Source organism: Anopheles cruzii, chromosome 3 (assembly GCF_943734635.1).
Source record: "Anopheles cruzii chromosome 3, idAnoCruzAS_RS32_06, whole genome shotgun sequence".
In the NCBI taxonomy this organism is placed as follows: domain Eukaryota; kingdom Metazoa; phylum Arthropoda; class Insecta; order Diptera; family Culicidae; genus Anopheles; species Anopheles cruzii.
Genome location: NC_069145.1, coordinates 33117592 through 33145003, shown reverse-complemented (window position 1 = coordinate 33145003; position 27412 = coordinate 33117592). Strand labels below are relative to the sequence as shown.

At 49.6% G+C, this 27412-nt stretch overlaps 8 protein-coding genes across 8 annotated transcripts in view; 3 read left to right on the top strand and 5 right to left on the bottom strand.

Annotated features, from left to right (window-relative positions):
• LOC128270260 (uncharacterized) overlaps window positions 1-630 on the top strand; it is a 17198-nt gene extending 16568 nt beyond the window's left edge. Inside the window, exons 2-3 of the mRNA XM_053007662.1 lie at window positions 150-319; window positions 396-630. Of these exons, the coding sequence (XP_052863622.1) occupies window positions 150-319; window positions 396-479 (254 nt within the window). The 3' untranslated portion in view covers window positions 480-630. The remainder of the gene's footprint in view (window positions 1-149; window positions 320-395) is intronic.
• Window positions 631-1802: 1172 nt separating this feature from the next.
• On the top strand, window positions 1803-2321 carry LOC128273762 (NPC intracellular cholesterol transporter 2-like). Its single transcript, XM_053011799.1, is given in 3 exon segments — window positions 1803-1878; window positions 1946-1981; window positions 1984-2321. Coding segments are annotated over 3 exon segments (450 nt in total).
• Window positions 2322-2376: 55 nt separating this feature from the next.
• On the bottom strand, window positions 2377-2908 carry LOC128270259 (NPC intracellular cholesterol transporter 2-like). Its single transcript, XM_053007661.1, has 2 exons — window positions 2731-2908; window positions 2377-2663 (listed from the first exon to the last, which is right to left on the bottom strand). The coding sequence occupies exons 1-2, from the start codon at window positions 2906-2908 to the stop codon at window positions 2377-2379; spliced, it is 465 nt and encodes a 154-aa protein (XP_052863621.1).
• A 1103-nt stretch (window positions 2909-4011) lies between these two features.
• LOC128270258 (NPC intracellular cholesterol transporter 2 homolog a-like) lies at window positions 4012-4556 on the bottom strand. Its single transcript, XM_053007660.1, has 2 exons — window positions 4370-4556; window positions 4012-4286 (listed from the first exon to the last, which is right to left on the bottom strand). Exons 1-2 carry the CDS (start codon window positions 4554-4556, stop codon window positions 4012-4014), a joined length of 462 nt encoding a protein of 153 aa, XP_052863620.1.
• A 1069-nt stretch (window positions 4557-5625) lies between these two features.
• LOC128274047 (NPC intracellular cholesterol transporter 2-like) lies at window positions 5626-6151 on the bottom strand. The gene is made up of 2 exons (XM_053012133.1): window positions 6070-6151; window positions 5626-6002 (listed from the first exon to the last, which is right to left on the bottom strand). The coding sequence occupies exons 1-2, from the start codon at window positions 6140-6142 to the stop codon at window positions 5626-5628; spliced, it is 450 nt and encodes a 149-aa protein (XP_052868093.1). The 5' UTR covers window positions 6143-6151.
• Window positions 6152-6380: 229 nt separating this feature from the next.
• LOC128273967 (NPC intracellular cholesterol transporter 2-like) lies at window positions 6381-6900 on the bottom strand. Its single transcript, XM_053012040.1, has 2 exons — window positions 6837-6900; window positions 6381-6766 (listed from the first exon to the last, which is right to left on the bottom strand). The coding sequence occupies exons 1-2, from the start codon at window positions 6898-6900 to the stop codon at window positions 6381-6383; spliced, it is 450 nt and encodes a 149-aa protein (XP_052868000.1).
• A 3537-nt stretch (window positions 6901-10437) lies between these two features.
• On the bottom strand, window positions 10438-11310 carry LOC128270257 (protein trunk). The gene has a single exon (XM_053007659.1). The coding sequence runs from the start codon at window positions 11308-11310 to the stop codon at window positions 10438-10440; it is 873 nt and encodes a 290-aa protein (XP_052863619.1).
• Window positions 11311-24904: 13594 nt separating this feature from the next.
• Window positions 24905-26985, top strand: LOC128274091 (uncharacterized). The gene is made up of 2 exons (XM_053012175.1): window positions 24905-26415; window positions 26511-26985. The coding sequence occupies exons 1-2, from the start codon at window positions 24905-24907 to the stop codon at window positions 26983-26985; spliced, it is 1986 nt and encodes a 661-aa protein (XP_052868135.1).
• The last annotated feature ends 427 nt before the right edge of the window (window positions 26986-27412 follow it).

The window sequence follows — 27412 nt, the reverse complement described above, 5'->3', positions numbered from 1 at the left end:
GATGTATTACGAAGTGACCATGCTTAGTGTCTCGAGTGGCGCTTTGGCAATAAAAACTATACAGTCGCGACCATTAACTATTGATCAAATATTTGTATTAACGTAACTTTATTTTCCTCTGATATTCCTACCCCATTTTCCGCTTCAAGGCGCCTCGACGGATAGTATTCTGAAACACGAAGCTTACTTCATACTAAATAATGTCAAAACGAAGGCCACTATCACTCCGACTACTTGTGAGGGCTCTGTTTGCCCATTGCAGGGATCTGCGGGACTGTTGTTTTCAGCTGATATCTACGTCAATCCTGGTCTGCCTCCGGTAAGTTTCTCGAGTGCCTCCCAAGTTAGTAGGACACCGGACTAATCACATGCTTTGCTAACTTCGTATTCCCCAGATTACTGGAAAGCTGCGCTGGGAGCTAACAAATAGCAAGGGCGATACTTTGCTCTGTTATCAACTGCCGGTGTGCATCGATTAATGGCTTCCGGGCGCACAAACGCTTCCCGAGACACCGGAAAACGCTTGACAGTGCCTACAAAACAACACCCCAAAGAATCGATTGAGATTATGAGAACTCCGCCGGAAATCAAGTTACAAATGCGGGTCGAAAACACTTATGTTGTGTGTCCAATGGTGAAATACAAAACTGATGATTTTTACATTTCGTTCAAATAGTTTTCATACGATCAGCGATAGCAACAAAGACAATCATGTGAAAACATGTGAACACTTAGCATGGTGTGACGAAGATCGTTTATATAGATTTTCTCTTCGACAATTATTAAGAGCTCGGCTATACGATGACTCAGACAGAAATGCAATCTCACGCTCAATTTTGTCATCATTTTTGGAAGATAATTTCAAATTGTTTTTTAATTTCAATCTCAAGTGTGTTTTTCCTTTTTCATTACTTTGGTAAGTAATGTTCACTTATAGGTGGCGCTGTCCCAAATAAAAGCTCACCTAAACACTATGCTCGTTTTGATTTGAATTGTGACAGTTTTACAACCGCCGTCTGATCGAAATCGAATCGAATACTTATGATTAAAATATATCCGCTAAAAAACCATTTATCCTGTATCGTTACAATGAACGAACATTATCCACAAAAGAAAACATTACTACCAATTGTCGTTTGAACTTTGTTTAAAAAAAGCTACACTAAAATTTGAAAGAGTTTTGGGGTTTTTTTGTTAAAATTTCGGTTTAGATAAACAGTATAAATGATCAGGTGTTACAATTTAGTAATATACGTAAATATAAATTATGAATGCAAATCACAATCTTCCAGCAGTTGGTACTCTCATCGTTTACTAAACAAACCTAACTAAGACTAACTAGTCGATGAAGGAACATGTAAGTGTTTAATTGAACAACGTCTTTGTTTCTCAATAAAGTTTTTTGTATCTTCCTTTATTATTTATTAGTTTTCACAGAAATGAAATATATTGAAATATTCAATATGAATGATAAATCTTTGGTAAATAAAAATACTACATCCCTATGGTACTCTCTCAGGTATTACGTAACTAACTGTAACTGTTCTGACAAGTTCAATGACACTGGAACGAATCGAGTTTTGCTATTTTTTCTTATCAACCTAATCCTCACTAGTTACGATGGCACGTCACGCCTCTTAAGACGCGAAAGTACGGGTTTTCTACACGAACACGTGTTGTAAGTTCTTGAAACCCACTAAGTAGTGCCGGTAAGCATTGCCTGGTTCTGTATTTAAGGGTTTGTGCCGCACAACTCACCGTTACTTGTTCACTATCTTTGTTCAATCGCACAATCAATCACTATGCAGCTGGTAGTGAGTTTGTTTGCAGTTTGCATACCCGCCCTGGTGCTCGCAGATGTGATCGCAGTGCAAAAATGTAAGATTGGAGCGAGATCTCTTTCATTTGCTGCTTATCTAACTCGCTGAAACCGTTTCTACCACAGGCACCGAAGGAGCCCTACCTACGTCGGTTGACGTTGCCGGTGCCATTCTGCTCCTTGCGATCTGCCGAAAGGACACGACGCGAAAGTCATGGTAGACTTCACTGCCAACAGACCTCTGACCGCACTTCGCCCGGAAGTGCGTGCCAGCTTCGGCGGTTTGTCGGTACCGTTTGTGCTGCCGAGCGACCGTCAAGACGCGTGTAAGTGGCTGGTTGGAGGCCAGTGTCCCGTGTCGGTAAAGGAAGACGTCACCTACGAACTGCAGCTTCCGGTGCTTAGTAGCTACCCAACGCTTAGTCTCACGGTGGAACTGAAGCTGGTCGACCAAAATCAGGACGTTGTGACGTGCTTCCAGCTAGAGGCTAGAGTAGTTTAACATTAATTCCAACGAATGTAATAAATTAATGGTTGACTCAGCAAATAGCAGAATTTTATTTTAAACTAGGAGCGACAACCACTTGGGCATCGACAAGGAAACAGGCGACGGTTTGACTGTCCTGGTCAACGATGTCAATTTCAATGACCAGACTGACCAAGGGGTAGATTGACAGGACCGGAATCGTCAGTCTGTAAGTGACGTCCTCGTTCGGGCTCAGCGGACAGGACGATCCTTCCAGCCAGTTGCAGGTGGCAGCGAACTCAGCCGGCAGCGGGTAGGGGGCAGTGATACCGAGGGCCGTTGCCGTCGGAATCGTCGTCATGTTGAACACGGCGCGATCTATCGAAACGAGGAATAAGTATTCGTTAGTACCTTACTGGTGCTACTTTCTTTGCCGTAGACTTACCGGCGGTGAAACTGATGTAAGCAATTACATCTTGACCGCGCACCAGGTTGCAAGGGGGAGCAGTGCAGCCATCGATTGAAACATCAAAGGGCTGCGGACGAGCTCCCGTGCAGACACGATGGATGCTGCCATACACCAGAGCTGGGGCGAGAGCAATCAGTAGCAGAACGCGGATCATCTTGGCTTCGGGTGGGTAGCCGTTCGCTGAAGGTTCGCTGAGTGGGCTGATGTGCTTGCTGCAACTGCACCGAGGCGTCTAATTGCACGATTTTTGGCACTCGTTTTTATATGCCCGCCTCGTACGCAGACGCTGGCCATTTTTCGGTCTCCGTTCGTTCGCCCAAGCTGACCACTATGTTAATCTAAGGTTACGCACGAACGGCCTATGTACTGACAGAAATCGCAACTCGGCTGTTCGTTCTTTGCACCAACTTGGTCTTCACGTTTTTCTCTTCTACGGTGGCTTCCGTGATAATAATCGCCATAATCGATTTATGGCCGCGAACAGGTGGCAACTTCAAGTGTCGCAAGGCGGTTATCGCATTACTCCCAGCTGGTCTCCCTTTTTTCGCAGGGATGAGACGAGGTGTACGAAATCGGTCGCTACCTGGATCTGGATGTCACTCCGGAATCACGATAAGGCTGCGCTACGCTAATTGGCGGCAATACCGGGCAATCCCCACGATTTCTTACGCAACGGTGCGACCCATGAGGATAGTTGCATAGTTTCGAGAAAACTGCACTCTAAACGAATTCCTGCATTTCGATAGAATTTAGTATAAATGTCTTCAATTTTGCATCATTTTACAACACATTGAAATTCGTTTTATTGAACCGACTGAAACAGACTAAACACTTAAGCAACGGAAAGGACGATGCGAAAGAACTATTTCAAATAGAAAACGGTACCGATCCCATCGCAGCATGTAAAGTATATTTGAAGGAGTAACGACTACCACAAACGAATCGCACTGTGTGATTAGTAACTGAAACAATTGTGGATGCGCCACGTGTCTCAATCAATAACAAAACATCGCCAATTGAATTTTTGAAATTTGCTTCGCTTCTGATACATAGATGGCGCCACCATCTACGAGTTTGAACATACCATTGAAATGAGAAAACGCACAACCAACGAACGAACACTGCAATTTATGCAATACATTTTCTTTCCACGAAACAGGATTATGCCCATCAGCAGTGAATAAAACGAAAGTAGATCACGAAGTTGGTATGAAAACAATGATCTATGTTTATTAATAAAATTATCACAAGCAACACTTAAGCAACAACCACACGGGCGTCGACCGCGAAACAGGCATGAGTTCGCGTTTCCTCATCGAGCACACTAACTTCAACCACCAGCGTGACCAGCGGATAGATTGGCAGAACCGGCATGCTCAGCGTGCTGGAGACGTCCTCGCCCTGGCTGATGGGGCAAGTGGTTCCGACTAGCCAGTTGCAGGCGGCAGCACGATCTGGCGGCAGTTCGTAGGGAGCAGTGATGCCGAGGGCCGTCGCCACAACGCGGTATTGCAGATTTTGGGCGGCGAACGCTACAAGAACAAATTGTACACTGTGAGTACTTTCTGTACAACGAACCCATCCACATCGCTCGACTGTGGCCAGGTTGACTTACGCGCTTGGAAGTCCAGCTCCATCCAGATGTCGCTGCCACGGACCAGTTCGCAAGGCATCTGAGTGCAGCCGGTGAGTGTGACACTGGTAAGATGGGGCCGATTATTGGAGCAGGGATGCGTTACAAGCGCTTCCGTTAGACTAGCGCAGGCAACGACGGCCACTAGCAGGACTGCGAACCGGAACATTTTGATAGGATGCGTTTTGGGCAACGACGTTTAACTGCGGTGCTGACCTAGCGTTCCCTTCGTGGCTTCAACTGGAGGCCGCAATGTACTTGACTGTCCTGAGCGTCGGTTCGCATGTTTTTATACTCGGTACAAACCACCTTGGCCAACGAAACTAATCTTATCCGAACCGAGGGCAGGTGTTCGGACACCTGCAAGATGTCAGTTATCGTCGTGCAGCGAATATCTTGCCGGGTCGAGAGACTTCAGTACTTCTAATTTAATGAACACCTGAGCCGTACGCACGCTAACCGACTCACCGGCCGGCCGGTCGGCGGAACAATCGATACGATAAGACCCCGATGTCTTCACGTTTTTCGGTACCAACCACGTGTGAGTGTTGTGCCAAAGTTCTCCCTACTTATCACTCAGACGGCGGTCTCAGATGTATACGAGCCGATACCAATATACGGACCACTTAATCGTTATTCAGATGCGGCGTGACAAAGCGATTTGGCCGACGCCGAAGGCCCAGCCCGGCTACAGTGACTAATTCATTCACGAATGCTATCGCCAGTCTTTCGCTCGCGGTTTGCTGTTGGATCGTTTCTGACACCGCGCACGCCGCGCATAACAAAAGGCGGTTTCGAGCAGATTTTAAATTTTGGGGAAAACCGTTGGGTAGCACAGTTTCGATACCCGTTAGCTCGAAAGGAATCCTGTTGCCATCCTGCTTTGAAGGCGATGATAAAACAGACTTTCCTGATAGCCATGTTTTTGAAGTACGCATATGAAGATTACAGAATTCAGCTATCTATAAAGCTGTTTTTGGGGTTTTTGTCTACGCGGAGCGTGTATTCAAACCAATATGTTACCAGCTCGTAGTTAACAGCAAAAACAACATTAATGGTAAACATTGACTGCTTGAAAGGTGCATGTTTTTACATGTGGTTGCTCTCTCGTCTGCTCCACATCCAGCATTCCTCTACAAAATCGTGTTACAAAATAAAAGGCACAACGAAAAGTTTAGGAAATGTCTTTTCTTTTTATTGAGCTTTGCGGTGCGAAGCCACAAGAATTGCGGCACGGTCTAAGTCAGCGTTACAGTGGCGGCAAAGCAAACGGCCACCTGGCCACCGTCCCCGGTTATTTCGAACTCCATTCTGACCGTGACACCCGTAAGCGGAGCCTCGACCGGTGCAGCGGCACTAAGGGTAACGGTCTGGCCGGCAGCCAGCGGGCAAGACGTGTCGATGTGATTGCAACCGTTACGCAGATGGGCCGGAAGTTCGTAGGGCAGAAATAGTCCATGCAGCGTGGCGGTCGCATCCACCGTAAGGCTGTTGGTGGAGAATGTTGGCGCAAATCGGACGCTGAAGTTAAAGTTTGACTGATTCGGTACCGAGCACGGTAGGACGCTACAGCCGGGGATGATGACTTCCTGCGGTCCCGGTCGGTTGTTGGAACCTGGCGGACAAATGGAGAAACTTTACCGGGCGACCGGACACCAAAAAGGAACCACAATTGTACTCACATTGAAGAATCGTCAGTCCGTGGGCCCGTGCGACCAAAACCACCAACACAAGCGCTACGATTTGTCTGAACATCTTGAAGACCTAGCGTGCTACTGCCGCTCGTCGAGTAGCCGTAAGTCCTTAAGGCTGCGTCGGCTACCGGATAAACCCAGGTGCTGATCTGGCCGATAAGAGATAAGATACGCTTCACGTCTGGCTTAAAAACGATAGGAAAGGCTTGACGAATGCAGGATTTTCAGAGGAAAAAAACTCCAACTGTTTATTGCAAACGTTGTACGTGGTGGCTTGACATGGTCAGTTAGTTGCCACGCTACGCGGCAACAATTTGTGCGGACGATCGGAAGCAGAACAACGGTGCACCGCTGTCATCCGTCAGCTGTAGCTGCAGATCGACCGTGATACCGGCGAACGGGGCGGCCGCCGGTGTGCTCAGGTGGTAGTTGATGAACTCCCCCTGCGCCACCGGGCAGCTACCGGCCTCGAAGAAGTTGCACGCATTCTGCTGGTTGGCTGGCAGCTCGTACGGAACGCGGAAGTCACCCAAGTAGATCTCCAAGGCGGCCCCGACCGTATTGGTGGCGCGCGGCGACAGAAAATCACAGTCCATATCGACCATGCCACCGATCGGGATCACGCACGGTTCCGCCGTACAGCCCACCACACGGACATCCTGCGGAATCGGTGCATTGTTGGCACCTGCCGGAAGAAACGGCTGGTTATTCTCGAACTACACGTTCCGACCTCACGTCACTGGTCCGTCACTTACATGGCCGCACCGCTAGTCCGAGGGCGAGCGCCGGGAGCAGAGCTACAACAAGTAAACACTTCATTTCGGCAGAGCTTTGGCGGATGTGGATTGCTGTACCTTCCGTTGCGCTCGGCGAAGGATGGACACTGTAGTTTCGGTTGCTGTAGGGCGGGGTTTTTATTAACAGTAGTGTGTTATACCACAGCGATCGCGGTTTATCTTATCGTAGACGCCATTTAGCTACCGTGAACCCCTGTTGCCCTTTGTCAACTCCGGGCCTATCACTAATCGAGGCTAAACCATGCGATAAATTCTAAACAGACAGCTGCTAACGTCACGCACCCGAAATGTATACTGTTATCTTAAATTATGACCCCTGATTAGATGGTTTAATGTAAAATAATTGCAATCATAGATGCAGCTGTGAGATGCAGTTCTTCGAGGTGCAGTTCACCCTAGCGATGTTTATTTTATCGGCAATGCATCAATCGGTGAGCAGACGGAATTATGGTTGATGATTGGCATCGTACGTCAGCAGGTTTCGGAACACCTAGTATCTAGTATGACCACCAAGTACCTGATGCCTTGCGGGAAATTGTGGAAACGTTTTACAATGGCCATACTGCCAGTGGAGACAATGTAGGGCTGTGTACAGCACCCAACTACTCGCATTTGCGAGGCGGGGACATTATTGGAACCTGGCCGGGGGGCTTCCAAGAAGCAATCACATTTCATTACTTTCCGCTCTTTCCATCTCTAGAGTCCTTTCAAGCCTTACACGATCTCTGAGTCATTCCGTGGGCCAACAGCGGAACGTCATTCTTACCAAACGTTCAATCAACAAACTGCACTTTTTCAAATCTTGATAATCCGAACGAAGTGGCTTTTTGGGGGTCTTGCATCAGCGCGCCAGTTTCAATCGGATATTGTTATGAACACCTATCTTATCACATCGCTTACAGTAACACCGGGACGTTATCGATAGGCCCTGTTATCGCCTATCAGCCAACAGCTGCTTGCATTCCTGCCAGTACCGACTTCCCGTGACATAGGCTAAGTGGGATTCAGGTAATCGGCAGCTTTCGTTTTCTCTGTTTCGGCGTGTGTCTATTTCTGTATATCGCTCACTCAGATGCAGCATCATGGCGCAATCCGCTTCCGGTTCGATAGTCCGTCTAGGCTTCATAGGCTAATCGCTGTAACCAAGAGCGACACAATGAAAACGTCACACGCATGCCGGTGCGGGTTACTTGATTCCCAGCTGGTGTTTGTTTATTTTGCAGCCATGATGATGTCTATGGATGACAACCAGAACCAAACGCAATCTTTTACATAAACCTAGCTCTTTAACAATATATGTACGTATCGCAAAGTTTAGCAAACTACGTTCACTAAAACGAGCGGCTTGTTGACCATAGAACTGCGCTCAGGGGGGAAAACCAACCCAGGGGGACTAGGTTCCAAACCAACGAACCACGTAAGCAGAAAAGCGCATTTCAGTGCAGAGCTGTTTTGCATTTAATTACCAAAATGAACCTAAACACCATCGAGTGTAACCAACGAATGAGCTTTTCTCGCAACCCAACTTTCAACGTTAAACAACCTCCCGGTGAACACGGTGTCACTAAACTGGGTCACGCCACTAAATAACGTAAACAACCCGCATGAAACTGATCCTCGTGCCCTGCGGGAGCAAAACTATTCTGTGAAGGAATCGAGGTCCGCTTCATTTTGCACCGTGTTCATCGTCGGTTTTTTTGTTTCGTTCTCACAATCCTAAGCATAATCTGAATCATGTTGCCCGGGCACGGCCTCAAAAGTTGGTAATCAGAGACGATAATGGTAATTACCGCCGACCGCGAGCGCTCTCGCTCCGATGGCAGGAAAAATGGCCCAAAAAGTCCGGTCCGGCGGGCGGTTCCGTTGTTTGCTCGCCGGATTTGGCGTGTAATTGATACGATAAAATATTTGCTCAACTAAGCGGCCACCAGGTACGGTGTGCCGAACCCCGCGGTCCCGGGTTGGCCGCGGGATTCCGGTTCGACTATGCGCGTGTTGACGGAAGGCTTCTAACGCTAACCGGGCGAACGGAGGAACCGAAATCCTTTGCGCATTTTCTGGTTCTTCCCGCAACACTGATGAACCGTAAGCCCCCGGCAAGTCTGGAACACTCGGTTTTACACGCTTGTCCCGCACGCGATATGCTAATGGGTGCCATCGGTTGCTGCGTCGATGTCTCTCGGTGTTGGTCGAGCGGAGAACACTCCGCTGCTGACCACAACCGCCCGTGGTAAGACTTTTTCCATTAAAGCATACGGAATTATGCGTCAATAATTGATGCGACATTATGACGGGAACCCAGCGACGCCCGCATTAACCGGGATGCTGTCGGAGCTTACTTTGGCCAACAATCCTTAACGGCGTGACGGATGCATCTTGCGATGAAAGTAACTCTGGATGCTCGCACCACAAAGGGGTTCTTGGAGACTGAATAACTACACTTTCAGGACACCGACTGTGTGACAGCTTGGTCATTTTAGAACGCTCGTAACGGTTTAACTACGTCTAAAATTACTATGAAACGTTAAAATCGTAACATGTAGAGCAACAGCACATTTCGCGATTGTTTATTGCGCAATTTTGCCCGGTGCTTATGGTCTTCTTTGGGGTCCATTCCTAATTTTAACTCCGCAACAGTTTAAAGGATAATTGGTAATATCTTTAGGCTTCTTGAGGGAAACTACCGCGCTGCAGTTTGGACACGATGTCACGGTTTATGAATATGCATTGACTTGTTGAAAAATTGTTGCGCTCCTGTGCGCTGCGATTCAATTTACAGCTAAATTGGTGACGAGCGAAAATTCCTGCCATCTTGCTACACGCTCGACGACTAATTTTCAATATTTATGCAAAAACGTTAACCCGCGAATCCTTCTACTCGTCCAAACCCCTCCAAACTCAGCAGCACGGTGTGCGCTTCCTTCGCTAGGCATAAAGGTCCTCCAGCTTCAGCTGACCTGCCCGGGCTGCTGGTCCCTAGATACGTCGTAACCAGAACAGCTTCTGAGTGCGTATCGCCTGGAGCGTCTACCCTTCCGAAGCGGCCGTGCAGGCACTTCGCTGGTCGAGGAGGGACATCCCATACGAGGGACGGGTACAGCCTCTCGAACGCGCCCCCTGATTCCTTTACTGCCAAACAGTCTACGGGCCTTCGCCCGGGCCGGGGTTAATAGGTTTTCGGGCACGTGATAAACAAAACATCCTCAGCGGCAGAGTTTGTTTTCCATAAAGTGTGTCGGTTTTATTTTTCGCACACCACTGACTGAGCCTAGCCTAGCTGGCAGGGTACCTCTGCCGGGTTCTGTACCTTCACCGTGCGCCGGCCGCTTTAAAAACAAGGTCCTAGTGCAGGTTCTGTTCCCAATTTGACTGTGCGTGCGTGTGTTCCGCCCACCCGCTCCTTAACCCTATATGTACACAGCGTCCGCGCGTATGCTTATCCTCTACCGCCTATCCGAATGTCAACATTAAGATTAACCAGTGCGTCAACGAGTAAAGTTAAATAAACGATTAAATTAATGGACGAAAAACAACGGGTACCGAACCGAATCGGGCGCACTCAGAAGGCCGGTGCACAGTCGCAGCAGAAGTTGACGGGCCGATCCTCCCAGACCCACAGCTCGCACAGCCCGCCCGGCAGATCGTCGACGTCGATCTGGTTCCGCAGCCGATCGCTCTGGACGCACTGGCCGGTCCGGCGGTGCAGGATCTTCACCAGGAACGAGCGCGGTTGGCAGGTGTAGTGGCCGTACCAGCAGTTCTGGCGCGTGCACTCGACCGACCGCAGAAACCGCGGGAAGTAGTCCGGGCCCAGGTCCGTCCACCGGATTTTCGACTCGCACTCCCACGGACGCGGGCTACCGCCGGTAACCTTCCGCGCTCGGCTCTTACCGTCGAACGAGCGCTTGCCGCGTGCCGGTGTCGTCTCCGGTTCCACCTTTGCCTCCTCGACCATATCGTGTAGAACTGCGTTGAACAGATCGCGCCGGGTGCGGGACGCTCCGGGCGCACTGTACGGTATCGCTTCCAAAACGTGGTTCACCTCCCAGGCCGGTTTGTTGCTCGGCTCCGGCCGGTACTTGTCGTCGACGTAGAACGGCAGAAACGGTTCCGAGTTTCGCTTGGCGCTGCCCGTACCTGTCCGGTGGTGCTCGCCGGTACCGCCGGCCATCGTCCCATCGTCACCGTCGTCCGCGATCGGCGGTTCCTCGATGCTCATGTAGCGCGGGTTGAAGGCGGCACCCAGCAGTTCAATCAGCACCAGCGTCGGTAGCTGCTGGCAGGACGAGTTTTTCCCCCGCCCGACGTCCCCGTACAGTTTCGCCAGAAAGCCGTACTCGTTGCCCCGTCCACTGCTCCCGTCCACTGCACGGCCGGAACACTGTGTTAACAGCAACGCCACGACCAACAACAGCAACGTCGCTTCCGTCATCATGGATCGTCCGGGGTCCGGGTGCTCGAAGGTGGGTTCTTTGGCTTCACTCGATCGTCCGTCGACCGATGGGTTTGCTTATAACACGACTCAACTTTCGACACGCAGCACACACTCTGGTCGTAGGGCACTGGGTTCAGAGTCAGATTTCTTGCGCGTTTTGCTATATAGTTTGACTATCGAGAGCGTAATGACAATTCCGATGCGTTCACGTCGTACTGGATCTCGACGGTGCCGAATTCGGTGGCAGACTGGCGAGCTTGTCTGGGTGCCCTCAAGGTGGTAATGATCGTGTGCGGACAGTTTTATAGTACCTCCGGAACTGCACACCTTCTCGCTTGCGCCCACGATGGGTAGTGTTGGATAGGTTGCTTCGTTGGCTTCCCAGCTCTGCTGCTGGTCCCGACGCACCACCAACTACCACCACCAGCAAAGGAATGATCGACACCGGCGCACACTACCTGACGCATTCCCGTACCGATCGACACGGGTTCGGCAAGCAAATTGTGCCTGTTGGGATCTTCGCCCTTCCACCGAGAGACCTGTGCCGCCGGTATCTACCTGTGCTACGGTTTGGGTTCTTGTGGACCACCTTTGCCCCGGTGCGCACCCCGCACGGGTACCCCTTCATCCGAAGGGAGGGCGTTGTTTGTTTACTTTGCAAACGACTTTGACGTTTCGCTTTGAACCACCGTTACGGCCGCGTAACCAGGTTACGGCACCGCAGGTATCCGTTCCGATCGGTGTGCTTGCTGGTGGACACCCACGGCAATGGCCGGAACCGCCCCCCCAACTCGGCCGTACCTCGCCACCACCAACGGGCAGCAAGAGTTGACGAGGAAACAATGGCAAGGGCATTAACTTTGCGGTAACCTTGCATGCGCCACGGGACATCTGCCCAATGTCCTAGCCGGCTGCTGTTAAGTGCAAAAATTAACTTTAAATTACGAGGATTCCCAGTTCCAAATTCTCCCGGAGTCGGGTCTTCGCGAGCTGGGTAACCGGGAGCTCCCACGGGGAGACACGTGGGACAGCCCGTGGGCATCCCCCCACACGGGGCCCGATGTCGCGCCAGTAGCTTCCGAGTGCGTGTGCTTTACAGATTTGATCGGATTAGTTTCGGTTGAAATCTTCAAAAATCCTGTCAGACGCTGTCTGGCTCGCTCATCGCTCTCCATCCCGCTCTGCCTGCCTGTGGGAAGCCATCCCATCGGCCGTGTGTATAGGAGTGGCAACATTGTCGCAAAATTATTGAATTTACCGATTTCCCGTCGATTTCCCGTCGCTGGCACGGTGACACGGAATGTGCAGATAAATTTAATCTTCCACGCCATTGTGCACCGCGCATCGTGCGTTGTGATCTTTTCCGCCTTCTTTTTGACGTCTTTCAATGGCACTCCGTTTGATGCACGCTTTCAAAGCGGATCCGCCAAGTAATTCGATTCCCATTTCACCGATTCCGTCCGTCTTAAGCTGCACACGAATTGGCACACGGGTTTTGCGACGGCGGCTGCTGGCGTCGTGTGACGGTGTAAAAATTGATTTCCAAGAAAGGTTTCGCACCACGGTTTCCTCCGAAGGGTTCCGGAAGCGGACCCGGCAGCGGAGTCGTTGCCACATTTCGCTCCGCTCGTAATGTAATATTTCAAGCATTAATTTGCCACCGCCTCGGGCGCCTCGAGGTGAGCGCGCAGGTGAGAGCTTTCATTAAACTCATTACTTCTCACACCGAGCCGGCCAGGACGGCGCAAAGGACACTCGCAGGTTCGCTTCCAGGGGTTAAGTTTTATTTCTTTTCCGCACGCCATCGGTGCACGCCAATTACACTTGTGGCCGGCGCTGGCGGCCACCAAACGTACAATTGTGCGAATTAAAAACGTATGTTTTTATGCGCCGATATGTCACCGCGGTACGAATTGCTTCGCTGTGACGGAGCAGCCATGACGTCCTTTCGTCAAGCGTGGACGGAAACGGAAACCATGGGCCTTTGGCTAATTAAATTCCGCATCATCCGGTCGCACCTTTCGGCTGGTGGGGGCGGGTGCCAATTTGTGACACGAACCGATACGGGCGTCGGTCGTTGAATGTTTGCTGTCATTAATTGGAACAAGTCGGAAATCTCTTCCCGACCGGATTGTAGCATGAGCCCCCGTTCGACAAACCGACAACAGCACGCGAAGGGCCAAACAGCTGTTGAAGATAGAGCCAGTAAGTTCATTACTCATACGCTAAAGGAGCTGCTGTTCCGGGTGCTGGAACTGTCGTACTAAGAATCCGAAACAATTGGGCCGAAGAATAGTGTTTAGCGGGTTCTTGGCATGCAGTTAAAGTGGTTTTAACGTGTCTAGCGTTTCATAACTGACCAAAAACGATTGGAAGACGGTAATTTGAACACTACTTCGTACACGTAAATATTTAAATAAAAACAGTAAATAGTGAAGTACAACTGAAACATCAGACATGGTTTTGGTTTGTGCTGTGACATTACTGAGACAGCACGAACAAAGAGGAGAACCTTTATAATCCCAGAACTCACACACGCATTTGAGACATGGGCCCTGTCTAAAATTGAGGAAACCCTCTTAGGTGCGTTCGACCTCACTGTCAACCTCATACGCCTCGCCAGGCTCCGGTGGGCTGGTCATGTCATGAGAATGGCGCAAGACGATCCAGTCCGCAAAGTATACTTGGACCGTTGACAGCGACAGCATCAACATCAATCGAATGTCAACACTCACTCAAATGAGTCAAGTCAATAGTCATACAATATTTCCCAGCTACAATAAACCACCGATTTGTTTGCAGTGTCAACACAACTCTCGATACACACACGGGGGTTTGTTGGCAATCCTGCAGAAACCAAAATGGCCCGGTGACCTGCAACAGTATCGTTTGTCAGTAAATCACAACACATTTTCCGGCAGGTTCGCCGCTATGCTTCGTCGACCCCTTTCGTTGCGTAACTCTCACTTCCCTTCCGATAGCACCGCCGCCGGAGAGCGGCCAACATCTCAATCGCGACCCTTGTTGTTTACACGCACCGCTTCCTGTTCCGTGCTCAATTAGCCATCTAAAACATCCGCACGCTCCCCTAGGGTGTGCCCCAGAGTCGTCACCACCCGTGGTCCTTTCGAAAGCGACGCCTTGTGTGTATGTTTCGCGGGAATGTTGAAGCTGGGGTGCAAACCCAAGAGCTATTTTATTTTCATTTTAAACTCGATTTCGCCAACGCCCGCCCTCGGTAAGGGCTGCCCCGAGCGGCTCGTTCGTTAGTGCTCTTCTTCGGTCGATTTCCACTTTGCCCGCGAAAGTGTGCCATAGTGTCGATCGGGAAAAAACGGGAAAGCGGCTGCTGGTAGGTGTCTGGTGCGAACAGATCCGTTGCAATCTGTTGCATCGACGGTACCGTCGCCTCGATGTGCCGCCTGGACGAAAAGTCAATTGGTTGTGACGATGATAATGATTATGCTAATGAGCTTGTTAAACTCGGTGCTTCCGAGCGGCCAAATTAGCATCTCTAGCACCGATCAGGATTGAAGCGGCAATTGATTGTAGCCGGTTCAGGGTGGTTCAGCGTTAGTGTCAAGTGCAATCATTCCACGTCCGAACCGAAACCGACCGTCGATACGACAGGAAAACAATTCTCCGCCGTTTGGGGAACGAACGAATCAACGATAAGAAGAAAATTACGCCCAGAGCCCAGGAAAGAGAACCTCCCAGACAGGTCTCTCGAAGAATGTCTGCCAGGAAAGACTGCGGTATCGGCTTGACAAAACATTTATCTTGCTGCAAGAAATCATTCTTTTCCGATACCCACCCGCTCACCCGCCTGGACGCCTGAGGCATCGCAAGAGCTGCGAGGGAAAGAAAATTCTTCCAAAGACGCACGGTGTCCTGTGGGCATTGGCGGCTCCGGCTTACGAACGGCGGAGAAAGTTCTCAAGCCGCGGAACAATGGTTGATTGGCACTGCACCGTGGTGACGGTGGTGAAGCTACACAATGGCCAAAGGATAATCAAGCGGTCTGCAACGGATTACAGTCGGCCAGGGCCGGGAAGCCATACGCTGGAAGGAATATTAGTAACGAAGAGTTCAAGATAAGTTTCCGCAACCGACTTCGATTGGAATAGAAATTCATACAGAATTCTGGGCTGTTGTTTTCCGTTTCATTGCAAGAGTTTTATTTGGCTATGCTTGTCTGTAATACATCGGCCCGAGACAGTTTTGCATGTTAGAGACATTATTGTTTGAGTTCTAGTAAATTGGCAATCATGAGTTCTGTACTTAACTAGACTAGGAAAGTTTAACAGTTTAAGGACAGTCAGTTAGGCCTAGCGGATCGTTGCACTCGGCTCGGCTTTAATAAATAAATAGAAAAAAACAAAATAAATAAATTTTAGTCATTGCGTTCAGGCCGTAGCTTGATGTTAACCCGTTAATTGGTTAATTACGTTGCATGCTATCATGATAACTATGCTCCAGGTGTTCAATACTTTTTGTTCTACGAAAATTACACTGTACTGTACTTGGTGCCGCCTCCGGGTGTCTTTGGCGAAACTTCACAGAGTCCGGTAAAATGTTATTAAAAATTCCATAAATCCGCTACTTTCTCCACTAGTTGACTTCAAAGTTGCCGGATATGCCTAGCTACTGCTTGCCGTCTTTATTTATTTCGATTTTATCCGACCAATCTGGTCGTCCTTTCTATTATCCTTGAATTCCGCCTGCTGCAGTGTAATTATTGCATTCTTGGCGCTGCTTTTGCCCACAACCGGTGACCCACGGGTCGGACGAGCGGCAAAGTTTCAATTTTATTTTCATTAATTATGATTTCCCCTCGATCTCCGCGAAAGGTAAACTTCACGGAGAAGCAAGCAAACGGTGTTCCGTTCTTTGCGGGAGCTTCATTGGGAAGCGTTAATCGTTGGAGGATTTGCCGAGTCAAAAGTCAGGATCAAAAGCGTAAGAAACCGCCGGGAATCTCGCTGGCCAACGGCCACGACACCTAATTACCCCATCCTTGCTTGGTCAATTATTCGCGCCCGGGTCCTGGGAAAGGAATTTCAATCAAATGCTCTACACGACCACACACTTGAGAAACCGTTTCCATAGGGGAATGTCGGAAAAACGATCCCCCCGTAGTCGTGGGCGCACTTGGGCGGAACCACGGTCCGGCAGGTTCGTCGCACAAGTCATGTTGCAGGAATTTACCACAAATGTCACCGACGGCCCATCGTGTCGGTGAAATTTGATTTTCTTTTCGTTCGCCAACCAACGGGACGGTTACTTCCAATTCCTCACTGACAAGAGGATTATCTACGGACAGAGACCAAACGACCTACGAAATTGTAGGGCCCCGGGACGCTGGCCTTTCATCTTCCGTCGTATGAGAGAGCCAGCAAAATCCTCATATCTTTGATGCTGCCCGGTCACAGCATCTCGAAGGGCATCTTGGGAACCCCACCAATCAAAACTCGGTACGCGTATGCGAAAAAAAGTCACTCGTCCTGCTGCTGGCCGCAGTGTACATTAGTTGGTGAGATGTTAATACCCTCACACGGCGGTAGCCATACGCTTCGACCCGTCGGGATTGCCAAGGATTTGCGGAACCCCGACGCGAGCCCTGGTGACACATTCTGTGCCGGCGCGGAACGCGTGTCAAGAATGTCGTAACTAATTGAGATGTTATTGTTGGGAGATTATCAAACCCCCGGGAAGTATGGTACGTAAAGATTTGGCTACCGCTCCGGCGGAAAGACCACCGTGGTGACGTCGAGTGACAGAATTTATTTTTCAGGTGCTCTGTCGTCGAGATTTCGCCGGTCACTGGGACCGGTAATTGCAACCGAGTAGCAGAACGGACCGTTTTTGGATTCTTTAATCTGATTGAAAATATGTCGTAATTTCCATCGGTGATCGATGATAGATGAAAGATAGATTGTTTACTCTGTTGAAATTAATATTGCGCTCCGCGTGCTTAACATTCTTTGCAAGGATCCAAAGAACTATAATTGAAGGCTCCTTGAATGATATTAAGGTGGCCGAATAATATTTGCCGTATTTGTTTTAAACCAAACGTTTGTTAGAAGTCAACGAAATCTTGATTGTACGAATGATAAGGTTTCCTGTTACGATTGGAGGTATTTTGTGATAAAATTCATAACAGAAGAAATACAGACAATAAATATAAATTTTTATATAACAAATGCTTCAAACGAACTTTCTTCAAACAATCGTTAGTTTCTTTGTAAGAAACTCTTGTATATAATTTGTACCCATACTCGTAAGATAATAAAGTTAATTTTTATTTGAACCATATACTTTTTTTTACACAGCCCATCCCATGAATACACGACAAATGGATCAAAAAGACATCATAAAAGGAAATAACTCTGTAAATCCGAAAACACATAAGATACAATTTCTCTACCGTCATAAATGACCTCCACGAAAGACACCGAAGTTACGGGTTTTGGTTTCTATTCGGCCGACGGGAACCTCCACATTGTTGACCACCTTGTTAAAATGAACACACTTCAGCAATCAGGCGCACGAGGATGCGCTTGAAGAACCTCAAAAGAAACTGACCACAAGCCATGGTTTTTTTTACGGATGCAGTAGCCAACAATTGCTATTTCTTCTTCGTTGTGCTGCCCTCGTTAGGATTGTACATTTCAACGCTGGCAGCACACACGTTTCCCGAAACCCTAGCCGTGCAAATTAACTCTCCCATTAAAGGACACTTCGGGGAATGAATATTTCACGGATCTGGCAGAATGTCCCTATGTTCACCTTTCTTGCGCTTCCCACATATCAGCAGGAATACTTCATTAAAAGCATTCCAGGGGACGGCCACGGACAAACTTCGATCGTCAGCATCAGCCCAGCAGCACGCTGGTGTCGAATGTGCCCCCTCCGTGCTGACACCACGCCCGGTTGGGTGGACATACCGTTCCGCTTCATATATGGGCCGAGTCGGCCGTGTGGCGTGTGAGAAATTCTTCCTCGTCACATCGTTCCAGGACTCGGAGGGGCGAGCGTCGGAGCGAGCGTCCGCCGGGCACGTTCCTGCAAACTTCCGGATGGGCACCGTGAACCATCCAGTGATGGCGAGCGGATGCAAATGAAGTTACTACCGTCGCAATTTAATTTTCACTTTACGCTTCTGTTTTCCCGTAATTAACGGTAAAATGCTAGGCAACTTCGTTAGCCAGTCTGGGAAGGGCAGTAGTCAACACCGCGGCCGATGTCAAGTAGGTTGGAAAAGCAAACCGGCCGGTCGACCGACTCCTGACTCGGGAGCTCGTGATAATTGCTGATGGCAGTAAACAATGTGGAATTAATTGATATTAAATTTGTGAGCTCCACCACCGGTTGCCGTGCGTAGCTAGGAGTTGGGTCCTTGGTGCCAATAGAACGCTGCCCGTGTCCTATGCTGTGTTTAGGAAGACGCGCAAGCCCGTGTCCCGGACTTTGGAATGCCGTTTGAAATCAGGACAGTGTAGCTAATGAATGCGGTGACTGTGAAAATATGCCATCGAGGGTATTTTCTAGCTTTGCTGGCAGACGAATTGAAGTAAAAAACCCACGACTAGGTACAGTAAATTAGGTTCACAATACTCACCGATTAATCAGTATCGCTTCTGATATACCCTAACTTAAGCGATGGTTTCTCCCTACTGAACATTGGAAATGAATGATGGTCGACAAAGCAATATAACGATTTCTGGGACAGTTTTAAGGTGATTATGTTTATACAATTTAATTAGAATTTAATTTGTGTAATTCAAGATGAAAAAGGACGGATTCTTAGACGGAAAAGTGTTTAATTGAAATATCAAATAATAATTGTTTGGCACAGAAAATCAAATGCTACATTTACGGGAAAGGTACAACTAGCACTACCTAAGACAAATTACAACCATACAATGTCTGCAATTTTGTTTAAGCTGAACGAAGTTGAAATAAACCAAAACTAATCCTGATGACAGTCCAACCCTAAATAAACAAAGACATGTGACATAAATAAACGAAGACAACGGCATTCCCTGTTTTGGTTTATCTTCCGCAAACCTTAGACCAAACTCCAAAGATGATTCGACACTCACTAGTTTCGTGAGAATGGACTTACAACCAAAATCTGGTAACATGTAATTTGTGGATATTTAAATTTTCAACCATCAACTCTATTAACTTTGAAGTGAGGCAACTCAATAAATTATGCTGATTTCTTTCCCAAACTCCATTACAACCGCAAACCGACGTCATAAGTAGCTAATGATGGCCAATCTGTGTGATGGCAGGTACCTTAGCCTCCAAAGCGAGCGTTACGCCCTTTCTAACAACAGCCGGGCTTCCCGAAAAAGAAACATAAATTTCAATTAATATGCAAACGATTTCGAATCAAATTACACGAATGCCCTTTTTCCGCTCGCTTACGCGTGACTTTCGGGCTCGTGTCCTAGGAAGCCTCGATGGCCCGAGGTGTTGTTGTGGCGTTCAAGTGCGCAAAACACCACGGTTTTACGCAAAAAATACGACACACAGTAAGCGTCTTAGTCATTTGGATCTGACCGTCGGTCTGGCTTGTCGGACGACAAACAAATTGGTGGTTCCGGCCCAGCTGGTCTGTTTTCAATTATCCACACTTTCGCCCGCGTCCGGCTCTGGGTCTTGCTCGCCAAATGTGCTCCCTCGGCATCCAGATTAGCTCATCCGGATCGATCAGAGCTGACCGCCGGGGCTGACCGCCTGAGCGGTCACCTTCGATAGTGCTTTCCATAAAATGAACTTTCCCGCTGGCAGCAGTAATCCGTCGATGTAATCCAGTACAAGAACCCGGGACCCGGGGCCGTGCTCTGCTCTGGTACGGGACCGCAACAAAAATCCCGCACGTTTAATAAATCATCCATCGAACGGCGGTGTGCCAGGGTGGCCAGAAAGGGACTTACCGCATGCGAGTCGCATGATAATAACAATAATAAGATAATCTTCTTAAGCGCAATACGCCATCAGGGACGCAATATGCCATCCCCCCGCCACCGGAAGGGCGCACAAAAACCCGGCCAAAGTAACTCTATCCCGGCCCGAGGGTGCACAAAAGCACCGAAGGACGTCCTTTCTTCCGCGTAGGCAAATGTGCAGTCTCTTCGGGGCGGTTCGGGAAGACGGGAACGGGGCAGGGTCGGGAAAATGCGCTTATAATGCCCCGATGCGTCGCCGAACAATGCTGTGCGAATATTCGATATTTTGCCACCAAACCCCGGACCGCTGCCCCGAGCGATTTCCCAAGACACCACCCCTCGGCACTCGGAGGCAACCGTAATGCCGTGCACGGCACACGAGTGGGAAGAATTTTGCATAATCTTCGGCGGAAATCAGCGGTTTGTGGGCCCTGATGCTCCGGTGGCAGATCCTACGCTCGCTGTACGGAAGGACGTACGTCTTATCGATCATGTAAGCTCTTACTTATTGTGATAAAGGATGAAATATTCGTAATTGAAAGTTTTTCAAGGCGCGCCTAAAGCTATGCAATCGTTGACATTGCAATCGTCGCCAGTGATGGTCACTTGGTACTTTTTCTGGATCGAACCCGTGACTAAAATGTTCCACCGTGCTTTGTTCCAATGTTCCAACGTTGTCCAAAATCACCACAAACTATTTGCCCTTTTATGAAAACTAGAAATTCTGGGCCCTCGGATGTGTAACCCCCAAAGCATGGAAACGCTGCGGACAGGATCTCGCATACGCAAATACGTGCTACATTCTACGACACAAGCCACTTACGCCTAGTTCGCCATGGCCAAGCCTAGAATGCTCCGGTTCACCAGACGTGCCGAGGTTCGCCCAACAATCGCTCTCACATGTCGGTGTGATCATTACGCCACTGGATCGGACGGAAAGCCTTCCGTCGGAAGTACCTGCCGCCGGGCAGGACCCTTCGCCCTAATCGCCCTCTCTGCCGACCCATCCTCTCCTTCGATCTCGTAGCATACGCAATCACGGGAAGTGATGGATTTTTGATTACGTTACCGATGGAAAAATGCTTTCTTTTATGCCATTTTTTGCGTTGCGTTAGGTCCGTCCGAAGCCCGAGGGTTGCGAGGTGCGTGCAAAAATCGCCACCCTCGAAATGGCGAAATTTTGCCTACGACGACCTGGCCTGCCCGTAGAGGGTGCGAAGAATTTGTTGGCCCACGGTGGAAAACCTTTACATGAAACTTTCTCAAACGCGCCACTTCTGAACCGACACCGAGTCATTTGTGGGGATTATTAAATCTCTTTAAGGTAATATCGTTCCCAGCACCGAGGTTTGGTTGGTGACTGATTTTTGTAATTTGAGAATAATGTCCGACTGGGTTGGAGATAAAATTTGATAACGCCCGAGACTTGCAGGAATTTGGTTCACCGATTCGATGCGGGGACTCCGCATTCGCAATCAATACGGATTGGCACAGTTTCTGATCGTGCCAGACCCGCGAAGGTGCATGCTTACGCAACGGTGCCGATTTGGGCCAAACGTCTTAGTCTCAAGAGCGTTAGAAAAAATACCTTAGGTAATAGAAAAAAAAACCTTCATGACCATGGTCATGGTGGTGTTTGAAATCGGGGACATTTCTTTTTTTCTGTCCATACCTTTTTTGTCTCCTTCCGAACCGGATGCACAATGCACCACGAACAAGGTTCGCGCGAGGGCTTAACACAGCACCTCCAATCAAGCGCACTGGTCGCACGTGAGCTAGCTGATGACAGGTGAAGCCACAAATCCGCGTGATATACTGACGGCTCACGGCGACGGCGGCGAATGATGTCCCGGCACCGCGACCATTCGGCATAAATCAATATTTTATGCATGCATTTCCGGCACCGTTGGTTCCGACGCGAAAATCAACCACCAGTGAATGGATAGGTACCATTGCCGAGGCCCAAAGGACCCCGTTTGGTCAGCCGCGTGTTCGCGCCGGTGGCCACTCTAATCCGACACCAAACCGACGGGCTGGCGAGGTTGGGTTTTAACAGCTACGCGAAAAGCTCTCCCAATGGCGTAATTTTCCAGGATACCGCGTTTCTATCCGAGCGTCGGCTTTCGGATGCAAAGCCCCAAATCGGTCATGCCGACGGCAAGCATCTAATGGCGGAATTCGACCAGAAAAGGCGATTGATGGGACGTTTTATTTTGATCAATTTTACACTATCGGCTGACGCACAATCGATCAGGTTTTTTGTAATAACTTTACTTTATCCTCGAGTTGCGGATTAGAAATGAATACAGGATGAATTAACAATATACAACGGACAGAATTTGAGCTCCGGTTGATCGTGACACGGAATATTGCTGCATGTTTAAGCCGTTTTGGAGCATTGCTGTTTCATCCTTCTTAATCCAATGGATATATCACCACATTCACTAATTGTTTCTAAATCCAAAACTGTATAAACAACTATTTACATAGAAAAGAGTAATGTTCCATTCACTGTCATTTGCAGTTATTAAGCTAAAAATATTTAGATTTTATTGACAACATTTTGAATCCACTTCTCTTGGTTGTTAAATTCGTTAGAAAGACTTGTCTCAAAGTCTGTCTAAGGATAATTACAATCCATTGGACTAATTGAACACTTTCAATTCGAAACTAGATGCTACGTTAAGTTGAAGGATAAGTTTGAGTTGTTAAGAAAATAATGTTATATTTTGACCTTTAACCCTACAGATCGTATTGAAATATTGAAAACGGATTATGCTTGGCTAATTGTCGCTAAGCCTGTATCTGGCTTGTTTTTCATAAAATTTTCCAAACTATGAAAAAATGTATGAGAGTTTACGCCTTACAAAACGTAGCTAACACACTCGTGGAAAGCCAATGTGCGGAAATTCACCTTATATACTAATTTATCGTCCTCTTTTCATAGCATAAGATGAGGGGAAGATTTAAAAAACTCGAGTCGAAAATGCCGATACTGGGATGTTTCGAATGCCCCGAAAAAGGCACAGATTTAGTCGTAAACTGGCAAAGCCCAATGCTATTTTCATCGCAGATGCAAATAAGGCGCACAGAGAGAAGCTGCACCGAATCACTGCATAGTACCGACTTGTGACGATACATTAAATTCTCGCATACTGCATCCCGTGCATTAGAAACGTAAGCGTAACTATTTACAAACATTCAGCCCACCTCAGCACGCGGAGCGCAACAGACGCCATTGGATCGGCGCCTTGGTCGGGAAAGCCAACCCCAAGCAGAATACGGTTCCAACGGTTGTCCGGTTGGCGCAGGCGAGATGAGACTACATGCGGGCCCCAATCTGGATGCGACCACCCAGCCCACGGTGCGGCGTGCCAACGGATACAGGCGCCGTGTGCCGTTTCCAAGAATATCTCTGAAAATATTCCCATTCGAGCTGGGTGGCTGGCGGGCAGGCGATCCAACGGAGCAATTCCATTACCAGGCAGCAAACGCTCCCCTTCATCTCCGCCGGTGCGTCCCTATCATTCCTTAGGTACATGCGCCGTATGTACTACGACGATTCTATGGTGCTAAATTGTAGTACATTGGACCAGAGACTAATGCGATCCTCCGAAATGTTGACGATCGAGTCCAGAGAAACTATATCCTAGTACATAAGCGTGGTTGGTCTGTGTTGTGTGCTGTCTCGGAAATTGTAGTACATCCACTCACGTCATCCTGGACAACTCGCGGGAGCGGTGCATCACAATCTCCAATCGTCCTGCGTGTGTTGCACTCTTTCACCTGCGTTCCACAGGACAGCGTAAAGCACTGTGCCGCAAAGATGGCTACGTGGTGGAGCCCCAATGTTTCTGGTGACGGGTACATGAATAAATAAATAATACTCCACCGCATCCGAGGGCAGTAAACGTTGCGGTTACACAGCCAACCATCCTACTCCTAACCGTGGTGTTCCGAACTGGGCGTGACCAGGATGGATAGGATCGAATCCACATCCACCTCCCGGGGACGACTATCTCAGGGTTCGCCCGGGCACAGAATCCTTGCTGGACACGCTGGAAAAATCACTTGTTGCGCCACGCGGTGCCGTGCGCCTGCTCCCTCACGCTGGCGTCCGACTGACCGGACACGCAGGACTCCCGCACTCAAAGGAGCGAGCAGTGCCGAAGGATGTTCGCGGCATTTGCATAGTTGACGTAGGCGTTGACGAGTGTGCGCAGTGTTCACCTTCACGTGCAACCCGGAAAGGGGTTAGCGTGGCAAGGCGTGTAACGCTGGCGAATCAGTGGCCAGAAAGTCATTCGGAAGAAGCACGGGGAACCGTTGCGCATCGGCGACCGGAGTCCTTGCCGGTATGACGTAAAGGTTGGCCGATTGCTTGGCGGAGACCAGTTGCCGTTACGCCGCGGACCAAGAAGGACGAGGAATAGGGGAGTCCCGTCTGTCTGACCATAGTCGTGCACATGTCCCGTGGGAATAGCCTTAAAGTTGATGGTCTTTCGTTCACTGCAGTGCATTGTGACGGTGTTTGATTAGTATTCGTAGTGATTTGGCACCAAGTGCACCAAAGGACTGTGGCTGACAGTGCCAGGAGCCCGAGCAAGATCCGCTACCCACCACAGGAAATAATGAACGATACTAGTGTAGTGACCGAGAACCAGGGTCTGTTACTGTCTCCGTATAGTGCCACACTTGACTACCCCTTGAAGCACCAGGAAGCGGAAGTGGCCACTAATGCACCCGCCTTAGTGAGCTATTTCCAGCAGTTCTTCTACCCCGCCGCCGGCAGTCCACCGGCAGCTAGGTCAGTCGCCAGACGGGAGTTCCAGAGTCCACTGGATCTGTCCTTGCGCCCAACGAATGTAGTGCCCATGACTCCTCCATCGACTCCGTCGCCACCGAGAAAGCGGCTCAAATCGTTCGACGAGCCTGGGAACTCGCTGCCAACGGTCCTAGACCGCGACTGGCGACCACAGCCCGCGAAGAACCAATTCTCGGACACCGTGTGCATCGACGACAAGCGGTACTACGCCAACACGACGCTGGGTTCGGGTTCAGGATCAAGAAACTTTCCGTTCTTCGCAAATCACAACGCCCGCTGTCCGGAGATCGCTCAGGGCGGAACCTGTGGCACTATAGTGGAGGACACGGAAAAGGTGGAAGAATTTATCGACATTACGGGCGGGGAGGAAGATCAGAGCCACGAGCGGTACCGTACGGGTCAGCTGCCCGAAGAGTGTGACGACGATGGGGATGACGATGGGATCCCGCCGGGGACGCGGGACGACAAATCGGACTGCTCCAACATCGACGTGGAGTCGCTCGATAACGAGGATGACCACGAGGACAGTAACGCGTCGATTAACATCGTCGACAGTGAAGAGAAGGAAACGCTGGTGGACGCCGTGCTGATCGACGGTAAGCGATACTTTGAGGACGAGCGGCTTCACCTGCAGGCGATCGAAGGATTCGCTCGGTTGTTCGAGCGTAGCTTCGGTGAGTTTAGTGAAAAGTCCAGATCGTCGTCTACCGACCGGAAGCGATCGGCGGCCGGAGCCGGTGGCCGGGGCGGCTCAAAGCCCGAACGGCGGCGGAACAAAACACGCAAGCACCCGATCGACGAGGACAACTCCAGCCCCGTGTCCGGCACGATCATCCGGCAGCTGCAGGACGGCGAAGAGCTGGTGGTGCGGAAGGGCGATATCGATCCGGCATTCAACGTGGTGGAAATCACCGACGAAGCGAAGGAGATCCTGTCGAAGATCGAAAACAAGATCGGCTCCTACCTGTGTCAGCTGTGTCGGGCGCTGTATGACGATGCTTTTGGGCTGGCGCAGCATCGCTGTTCGCGAATCGTGCACATCGAGTACCGGTGCTCCGAGTGTGACAAGGTGTTCAACTGTCCCGCTAATCTGGCGTCACACAAGCGTTGGCACAAGCCTCGGGGTGCACACGGGGCCGAGGGAAGAAAGTCTGGGGCAGCTACAAGCCCAGCGAAAGGGTCGCACCGAGAGGATCACTCCAAGGACGAGGAACCGATCGAGATCTTGGACAGTTCCAACGACGTCCAAGTGGCCGCCCAGATTCCGCCCAAGGAAGAGTCCTACCCGTGCGGGCAGTGTGGTAAAACTTTCCAAAGGTAGGACCGAAAGGGTGGGGGGGAGGTGTCCCGGTTGTTGGGTTAGTTCTAAAGCACACGTCGCGTGCCATCACACGGGGAACTCTACTTTACAGGCAAAGCTACCTGAAAAAGCATGCCGTCACGCACCAGATGGAGCCGGCGCTGTTGCGGACGGGTCCTGCGAGGACCACCGCCGACCAGAGATCACCGAGCCTCGGTACCACCATGCCTTCCAGCTCGATCGCATCCAGCGGAGCGGCCCAGCATCACATGCTCTCACAGGCGCAGACGGCAAATGGGTGCGGTTTTGCGGCGGCATTTGATAGACTGACACGCCCCCTGGCGGCTGCGAGCGGAAGTGCGTCGGTGCTGTTCCCCTTTGCCGCCTGCTACGGTGGTATGGCCACGCTGGTTAATGCTGGCTCGACGGCTGCGGCTGCTGCATCCGCTGCCAATGGCCACCATTACAACGAGCTCGAGAAGAGGCGCTGGCAGTCCCTCGGGGAGCTCTACTTGCAACAGCGCGAGCGTCTGTCCGCGTTCCAGTACGTGCGCCACCAGCAGTACGGCGACTACTTCAAATGGTAAGTGGCCGACTCCTAGTGTAGCGTGTTCCGAAAGTGTACTTCAAACAAGCTCTTGAAGATGAAGCTAGTTGTGTTATCGTTGAGTTCAAATCCGTACATTTAGTATTTCTTCTTCGAGTGTCCAAATGACAAATCAAGGCGTTCATTATGGGATAGTGTCAACCAGCTTTACTCGAAGCCTTTTCTCTAATCCAAAAAATAGTATACAAAAAAGTGATAATGTAACTAAATTGCTGGCCCATGACATGGTACGACGACCATTGCATGACTGAACTACGTTCAAGTATGTTCCATGTTCATTGCATTGTGAAACTTCCACGTAACTAACGTTACTGCTATTATTCCCTTGCTTCATTGTGGTCGTTAAACCAAGGTTCTATCGTAATTTCTGAAATACCTCAACTTCACACATAACTCGATACATTATT

Bases quoted from the DNA above. Each gene is read 5' to 3' on its own strand.
- LOC128274047 (XM_053012133.1), bottom strand. From the start codon at position 6,142: ATGTTCAGACAAATCGTAGCGCTTGTGTTGGTGGTTTTGGTCGCACGG. The intron at 6,003-6,069 runs GTGAGTACAATT...TTTGTCCGCCAG, and splicing joins CGGACTGACGATTCTTCAAT to GTTCCAACAACCGACCGGGA.
- LOC128270259 (XM_053007661.1), bottom strand. From the start codon at position 2,908: ATGATCCGCGTTCTGCTACTGATTGCTCTCGCCCCAGCTCTGGTGTAT. The intron at 2,664-2,730 runs GTAAGTCTACGG...TCGTTTCGATAG, and splicing joins TTACATCAGTTTCACCGCCG to ATCGCGCCGTGTTCAACATG.
- LOC128274091 (XM_053012175.1), top strand. From the start codon at position 24,905: ATGAACGATACTAGTGTAGTGACCGAGAACCAGGGTCTGTTACTGTCT. The intron at 26,416-26,510 runs GTAGGACCGAAA...TCTACTTTACAG, and splicing joins TGTGGTAAAACTTTCCAAAG to GCAAAGCTACCTGAAAAAGC.
- LOC128273967 (XM_053012040.1), bottom strand. From the start codon at position 6,900: ATGAAGTGTTTACTTGTTGTAGCTCTGCTCCCGGCGCTCGCCCTCGGA. The intron at 6,767-6,836 runs GTAAGTGACGGA...TTCTTCCGGCAG, and splicing joins CGGACTAGCGGTGCGGCCAT to GTGCCAACAATGCACCGATT.
- LOC128270257 (XM_053007659.1), bottom strand. From the start codon at position 11,310: ATGACGGAAGCGACGTTGCTGTTGTTGGTCGTGGCGTTGCTGTTAACA.
- LOC128270258 (XM_053007660.1), bottom strand. From the start codon at position 4,556: ATGTTCCGGTTCGCAGTCCTGCTAGTGGCCGTCGTTGCCTGCGCTAGT. The intron at 4,287-4,369 runs GTAAGTCAACCT...TTGTTCTTGTAG, and splicing joins GGAGCTGGACTTCCAAGCGC to CGTTCGCCGCCCAAAATCTG.